Source organism: Pollicipes pollicipes, unplaced genomic scaffold (genome assembly GCF_011947565.3).
Source record: "Pollicipes pollicipes isolate AB1234 unplaced genomic scaffold, Ppol_2.1 Scaffold_4911;HRSCAF=5802_pilon_pilon_pilon, whole genome shotgun sequence".
Classification (NCBI taxonomy): Eukaryota; Metazoa; Arthropoda; class Thecostraca; order Pollicipedomorpha; family Pollicipedidae; genus Pollicipes; species Pollicipes pollicipes.
In genome coordinates this window covers 231,692-239,744 of record NW_023596584.1, presented here as the reverse complement: position 1 = coordinate 239,744, position 8,053 = coordinate 231,692, and the positions used below count along the sequence as shown (strand labels likewise).

The 8,053-nt window shown below is 49.7% G+C and overlaps 1 protein-coding gene across 1 annotated transcript; it reads left to right on the top strand.

The window, feature by feature from the left end:
* LOC119101905 (uncharacterized) lies at positions 1-3,782 on the top strand. Its single transcript, XM_037225295.1, has 5 exons — positions 1-124; positions 1,262-1,437; positions 2,166-2,333; positions 2,680-2,859; positions 3,292-3,782. Exons 1-5 carry the CDS (start codon positions 11-13, stop codon positions 3,440-3,442), a joined length of 789 nt encoding a protein of 262 aa, XP_037081190.1. The 5' UTR covers positions 1-10; the 3' UTR covers positions 3,443-3,782.
* Positions 3,783-8,053: the final 4,271 nt, after the last annotated feature.

Sequence of the window (8,053 nt, the reverse complement as noted above, 5' to 3'; positions counted from 1 at the left end):
GGCACCAGGCATGAGGAGCTTCGGCAGTCGCAGTCTCTGCGCATCCACGGACAGACCGCCACGCATTCCTTTCCCCTGCAAGTTTAGCGTGCCCACAATGCTTCTCTCCATCGCTGTCCTGCTGGTGAGTACGAAATCGTGAAGGGCACACACGCTACTCTTGTAACGTTTGCACCCTCTTCAGGGTTTGGATTTTGAGTGCAGCCCTTGGTTTGCACTGCAGCCTGAAGCTTCTTATGTGATGACCCTGAGTCCAAGGTGGGTGAGACCTAAGGTGGGCTTATGACAGTGTTTACGGATCGCATTGGAACAAGTCATCGTCTTGAAAAAGTCAATCAGACAGATGGTATTGTAGTTTTTGAAATAAAGGTCCTTTGTGTTAAGAGCCCTGCATTTTTCACATCAAAAACTACTTACGGACTGTCTGACGATTTGCGTTTTGAATGTGGCTAATGACACTCATACTATAGAAAGTGACACTTAAACCATCCGTCTATGTTCTACGCTAGTTCGTGGATTTCTGCGTGGATGGAGATGCCTATGTGTGGCGTATTAATGGGCGTTTTCCTTTTATCTTATGAGGTTACGCACACGCCAATGACTTGCAAGCAACAACACACCCTGACGGTGTGTTGTTGCTATGCAACAGCAATCATGCAGTGAGTGTTGTTGCTTTACAAGGGCACACATTGAGTGACATACGAAAAAGATAAAGCCCGTCGGCCGATCCCAAAGATTGGATTTTGTTGTTCTTAAACTTTGCCTATTATGAGGTGCTAAACCGATGGGCTCGTCAGACATTTTCTTCCAGTGTAGCACAATGAAAGGAAATCATTATTTGCAAACATACCACCATTGGCTGATTCCAGCCTAAAACCTGCGCCGCTTGTTGAGGCCTCGGTTTCAGCATGTCCCATGATGCGTAGAAAGCACCGTCCACGGTGTCTCGATATCCTTCACAAGTGCCATCAAACAATTCGTTTCAAGGTGCCGTAACGCGCAGCGCGGGTGCCGCTTCGCTTCGGTTGGAGTACCTTTCCAGGCAGGCAAAACGTGCCGTGTTACAGCTGCTTTCAATGTGTTTTAAATTGCCTATCTATGCGAATCTGTCAGGTCAATTCAACATTTTTCAAAGCCCACCATGTACACTGCCAGCGCCCCACCCCAGTATGCTTCGAAATCAGGGTCACTGTCAAGCACCCGAGTGACCCGCGGTCCACCAGCGTGGTCGTACGACAGGCTGTGCCCACCTGACTCGCAGGTCAGCAGCGGCGGGGTCGCACTGGCCAAGAAGGTGGGGTTCGGCTCCGACTATGGCTCGGACTTGACCTTTGATGGCGTGCCCTACAACCAGCTGCACTTTGAACTGGACTTCCCCTACGAGCCGTACGACCCCATCTACGAGAGGCTGGACCGACCCGGAAACCTGACGAGCAGGTAGAGAGCACGGATGATGGCCCTTACTGCGACGCCACTGAGAGCGACGGCGGCAGCATAGCGTGCATCGGCGTTGATTACGGAATCTTTAGTACCATGTCACCATTGACCGCATGCGGGATTTTATGTATGTTTGGGGTGCAGCTGAATTCCTAGCAATCGCCGCCCCATTTCATTGTTGTTTTTCACAATTTCAAATGTATAATGCGATACGATGATTTGATTAGATAGCTCAGCAAACGAAGTCCGGAGCGAGCCATTAAATAACCTTAAGTGTCTTTTTAAAAGCATTGCCCACACAGGTGGAGAGCACACTGACTATGATAGCTGGGCGTAGGCGTGTTTTTTGACGTAACAAAGACTGGGTCGATCATTACTACTCTGTGGTCACTTTTCTATGAGCTACTCACGTCACTTCTCCAGCCCTCACCGTTCAACGTTCGCAAAACAACCATGCCCAATACCAAACGCAAGGTTCCTCCACCACCGTCACCAGTGCCGTCACCACTGACAAAATCACCACTCATGACGTCACGCTGATCACGGCTTCATAAACCACGTCACTGCTTATGACGTCACCACCGCCAAATTGCTGCTGACTACGTTACCACTGCCACATTGCAGCTGGCCACGTTACCACTGCCTTTGTCACCGCTCCCCACGTCAGTGGTGATTGCATGATTTGCTGATGGCTGTTGACAGCGGTGGTGACCCGGCCTGTGCCCCAGGGCGAAGCGGCGGGCGGCGGAGACCCGGGCTCTGTTTCGGGAGTGGCCCACCGGCTCTACCGTGTCGTTCATCTTCGGGTTCAGCATTCCCTTCCGGCCGCGGGGCCAGTTCGACATGCGTTTCCCATTCGTGTTCTTCGTCAACGAGCTGCTCAGGAAGCTCAACGGGTGAGCGACATAGATCGACCAAGAAATCAGCATTAATCGATCCATTGATGTCGTTCATGATTCATTGATGACTGTCAACGGTCAACAGTGCTACTTCAGTTCCGTGATCAGGCAAAAATGAACAATTTGTACGTAAGCATTCCGCATGCAAAGCAAAGCCGTTTACGACACTCCCGTGCCTACCGAGCACGCTCGGCGATGCAAACATGAGCATCCCAGCTGCCGAAAGAACTCTTGGATTGGTAGCCATGGAGTCCTTTTTCCACTCGCCTGTTGATCAGTGCGGACGCCCTGTCAGTGCGGACGTCTTAACGAAGCCTAAACGGACTGCTTCGACCCTCTGCAGCGCGTACGGCCGCCACTTCGTCCACGACCAGTACTCGATGTACCGCTCGATGGAGACGGGCCTGGTGGAGGGTCTGGCGATGGAGGGGCGCGGCTGCGTGCTGCGCGCCATCTGCGACGCCGCCCATCTCGACCTGGCCAAGTTCAGCCTGCTGGGAGAGATGCTCAGCGTCCTGCTGACGTGAGTACACCATTAGGCTACCCGAGCGGATGCACGTTGTGGGCAGAGAGAAGCTTAAAAGACTAACCGGTAAGTGCATGCGACGATGGGTTATAAAGCTGTTTTGTCTAAGCGCCAGTAAATGACAGCGTAACGGTAATGACTAAAAGCAGGCGGGCAAATGTAAGTGGCCAATATGGTGATTAAGGTCCCACGTTTACTTACCATGCACATTAACTACGGTAACAAATATGGCCACAGTGACGATCACCGCAGTGTTATTATATTTTCCGTATTATTTTATGCATCAAATTGTTATATTTTCGCAATGTGACGACTTTTCCTCATGAAAGCCAACGCTTCAAGCATAACTGGGAGGAACTCAAAACAAACCAAATTTTTGCTGTGTGCCTGGTCCCCTGTTTAATTTAATAAGCTGCACAAATGTTTCAGGCCGAAGAGAAGTCACCTTCCTGAGATGGAAGATTACAGTCAGGCATTCAAAGAGGGCAAGAAGTATGGCAACTGCAAGAAGCGCTACTCAGATTGCCCCCTTTCGCTGCAGTCTCTGTTTCCCACAGCATGGTTATCCAAAAAGAAGTGAGAATGGACTGTACTCTTATGTGGCAGTAGAAACCACTTGTTCATGCTTTGGCATTTCGTTGGTAATGCCTGTACGTATGCTGTGGCATACACCATGGAGTTCACGTAAAGATGTGGTTGTATTTCATGCCCGCTGTTTCAGACCGTCACCTGTATCTCACTACACGTACGGTTGCCCACTTTCAACACTTTTCAACAAGCAGCTGAGCCGCACACGCGCGCATGCGAGTGGTCTCCTTGGCAACCAGTTCTGTGGCGTGAGCTCCGTGGTGGGAGGTGTCTATGAATGGACTGACACCCGATGTTTACGCGTGACTTAATACACGGAGTCTCTCAAGGCACCGCTAAGCTGCGTCCCTCACCCGATTTGTTGCTCGGGGCTGCGGCACTCTGTGTCACCCACGGACCAGTCCGTGACGTGTACGATCAATGATACGCCACGGCGCCATGTGCCCGGTACAGCCGGGTGTAGTTTACAGGGCTTTAACGGAAGCCGGCCGGCCGGCAGCCTCCAATCGATACCAGGCGGGGAGGGGGCGGGTGACGGCCGTGTGCACGCCCTTGCGCCGCCCAAGCGGCACCCGCTGTTTTCCGTCTGGGAAACGCGCCGCCCCGCGGGGGCACCCGCTGTCTTCTGTTTGGGATAAGAGCAGCCGTGTCTTTTGTAAGCTGTGCTGTTGTGTTGGTGTTCCTGTGCTTGGAAACGGAGGCCGGCCGTGTAGCAAGGTCAATGTCAAACGGACTGCGGTGCAGCATCACATTATTATCAAGCATAACGGGGAGATATCCTGCTCTGAAGTAGGTCAGATGGTAGTCTCAGCCCTATGTATCCAAGCAGTTAAAAGGCCTTCAGGTAAAAAAAATGGTTTAGCACCAGTACTGGCACCTACTTGGCCCCGTGGTAGTGCAGTTCCCCTGTCACCGGCACCTGAAGCGATGTTTGATCCATTCAGTGCACTGCATGGCTGCATACGTCCTGAGACCAAGAAAGTAGCGGTATGTATCAGCCTACGCACCAGTCTCCGGTACTTCAGGGTCTGAATCAGCACCGAATACCGGTACCGTGGGCAAAAATACTGCAGTGCTGTGATCCAGATGCGTCGTCATGCTCTCGAAGTGTCATTATTACAATCTCAGATGTTTGTTCTCGCTCTTAATCTCCTGCCATTCCGACAGAGGCAGCCTGCGCTGACTGCAAAGTAACTGTAATTCTTGGTATAGATAAGACACTTCTGTTAGCGTAGAGTGACCACTAGGGTCCCTGATAAGTGGCTAGTATGTGTATGAGATGTCAAAGCGCTGGCGGTCATCACCGACCTCGGACAACGGGCGACACGAGCCTTACTTTCGCACACGTTTTATGAACATGGGAGGATTCTATATTCGTGTTTAAGGCACTCTTGGCGCACGAGAGACAGAACACACTTTGAGCAAAGCGCTGCGCCATTTAATAAAGTATTTATCGTGGGTCTCTTAGCGTGTTGAAAAACAGACAGAGAGTTACCTATTATTTTCAGTACAAATGGGCAAATTTGTTTACTGCGTAAATGTGACTTCATCCTGCTATGCAATGCACGATTTCAAATGAAAACAGCTTTTATAGTTTTCTCAGTACAAGCAAAAAAAAAACAGATTTGGTAGCATTTGGCATTTTAGCAATGGAATTTAAAATGTCGCAGCTTTTTCACTCCTCTGTGTGAAAGAGCGGGAACCACAGGCAGTGAACAGGCGCGGGCGTGGGTTGAAATGTTAACGCAGCCGGCATTGTACTGGGATGTAATGGGCGCAGTTGATTTCGTTAGTTGATGTGTCGGAGAATGGATACACACCTGAAGCATCATGTATGAGAAGAGATGATTGTTCTAGCGATTTAGAGGGCTAGATGTACGTCGTTCTACGCTTGTGAACTGGATACCTCTGAAACGTCTAGTGGCATGTATAGGCATATTGCACCTAACCTGGAGTGTGAAAATATTAGATAGCTTGCTCATGCATTTGAGATAGCTGGGAGTAGGATTTGCGACACGTTGGTTAATGGGTTGACGGGAAAACGCACACATAGGAAGGCAGAATGTAAAATTTCTTGTAACCTCTGCCCAGCGATATAGCATGAAGGAGAAAAAGTAGCATTCCGTACCACCTTAGAGACGCATGTTTACGGAGAGTGTACACTACCTGAGAGAGCAGGGGATGAACCGAGACACGGCAACAGAACACATCACGACAAATTCCCATTTTAACACAGAAAATGTACGGCTAAAGGCAGGCGCTTGCGGGTTTACTTCGCTAAGCGTCGGAGCTCGTTGAAGGCACACGAAAGGCTTGTGGCGTTTTAAAGACAAGGTATTTTTCATTATGTCTGGATGCATTCAGCATTTCAAAAGGTTTGCTGGCCGATTCAACCTCTGCAGTGACTTCAAAACCCACATCCCGCGAAGCACTGGATGTGGGTTACTGTGCCGTAGCAGCGAGCTTCGCTTTGCAACCGCCGCGTTTTACAAGTCTCTCCATTGCATCCTTGGCAAATTATTCTTCGCTTCATGCGCAAGACTGACATTTCTCAACGGAGAGGGTTCAAGTGAGTCATTCGCTGATGTGTGCACGAGACAGTGTACGTGATGACGAATCAATAGGTGGTAAATGCGGGCAATGAATTATGTATGCGGTGATGTAAATTGCGTGACGACCCTGGCTACAGTTTCGACGACTGTGTGCTCCATTCGGCAACGTTTTTCAAAATGCCGATATTCCAAGTTCGTCCAACGATTGATGGCGTAACCGTGCATTGCAAAAATTATCGTTGCTAAATTGAACTGACTACGGTTTGTCGGTCGACCCTCTGAACTTGGATTGGCGCACTGACACGCTCTGGCCGCCGGGATGCAGTATAAAACGCGAAGAAAAAAAGCGTAAAACCAGGCAACTTCATCTCGAACACTTCTGTACACGTAACAATGTCGCGTGAGACCACACATCTGACCCCACACGGTATCCGGTTGAATCGTCTGGCGAGGCGTGCCAATTTTCTTTCGCTCCGACCGCTGGTCGCTGGGACACGGTCGCGGTTTTGAACGGCTGCTTCTCAGGCTGGTCGCGGGTCACATTATCAGGCTGCCCGTGTCAAACCAATAGGCCAAAAGTGGTCCTTCCCGAACGTGCCACGGATTTCGGACTGCAGCGGCCCGCGAGCCAGCTGTTCAAAACCGCCTCGTGCGCCGGCGTCGCGTCCAAATTGCGCTGCTCGGCGACTCGCTGTTCGGCCCGGGCACGATGCAACGCAGCATGGTACAGGCAGGCAGACAGGCAGACAAATTTATAGACGGATAGACAGACGCGCCATAAGCAAACAGTATATAGAAAATAGTACATGAAAGATAACGCGGACCACAAGTTGTGAGGATCCTTGCACATTCGTAACCTTCGCTCGGGGCCAAACACACAAACGTTGTGTTGGGACCTAGTTCAAGCAACCTTGTCCAAATGTGCGTTTTTAAATAGCGATGCATACATTGTGATGAGCTCTGTTGCCCCTGTCGCTTTTCTGTCTACTCCGATACACGATGTGTGTCATCGAAACCTTTCGGCTCGGCCAGCTGTATTTCCGGCGGCCTTTAATTCAGCATCGTGTATTGGGCGCTCAGAAGTAAAAGCCTGAATATCCGGAATGTTCGTGATGTTAATGCAATGTTTGTGATCCCTGATGCTCGTGGTAAGTAATTTTGCAACCTTATACTCAGTAATAGTCATAATAACCTCTTAGCCCGGCCGCCCGTGTTTCGTACAGCCATTAGCGCACTACTGTGTAGCGGGAGTCAGTATGGAAAGCTCAATTAATTGACGAATTGGAATACTTTTGTCGGCAGTCTTTGCATAAATTCGAAATGTTCTGTGTTCGCGTGCCCTATTTTTACTGTCATTTTTTGCTTTTTTCACAAAACCAAAGTCGGCCTTTTCACTCGTGACCTTGCCCGTGGCCAAGGCAACCTTTGTGACCATTGCACAGCTTAAAACCTCAAGTTTTTTTTCAACATGGCCGATGCCCCCTCAATAATATTGTACCTCTTCCTACCTATTGTACCTACCGTCGATATGCCAGCACCGCATATTATATCGATGCACCAGAACAAGAACGACCAACTGATCATAAGTGATGTCCCCTGATTCCCGTTACCAATTGGTCGTGCGTGTTCGCGTATAGCACCCGCCAGTTGATCATCAGCTCTTGGGAAAAGTTGATAATGGGCTGGAAGAATGACGTTTTGTGATGAGTTGATAACGTATTCGGTGCATGAGTAAATGGATTTTTGATGAGGCGTAGAGCCGAACATGCAGGCAAATCTTGGTTAAAGACGTCAAAATAAAAAAGTCCTAGGCTGTGCGCGGGCGCGACTGCAGACGGCGACGTATACTGCCGGACGCACTTAATGTCAACTGAGCGAAAACACGGATGTCATGAGGCTGAATAAACCTGAATAACCTGGCCTGCATGTACTGCAATGCTCACTAAAAATGAAAAGCGCCAAAAGGTTTAACTTGCACGAGCATATAAGCTTTATCTGTATCCACGATGGCGTTTGTAAACGCCCATATGTTTGCCCGCTGGGTACCAGTG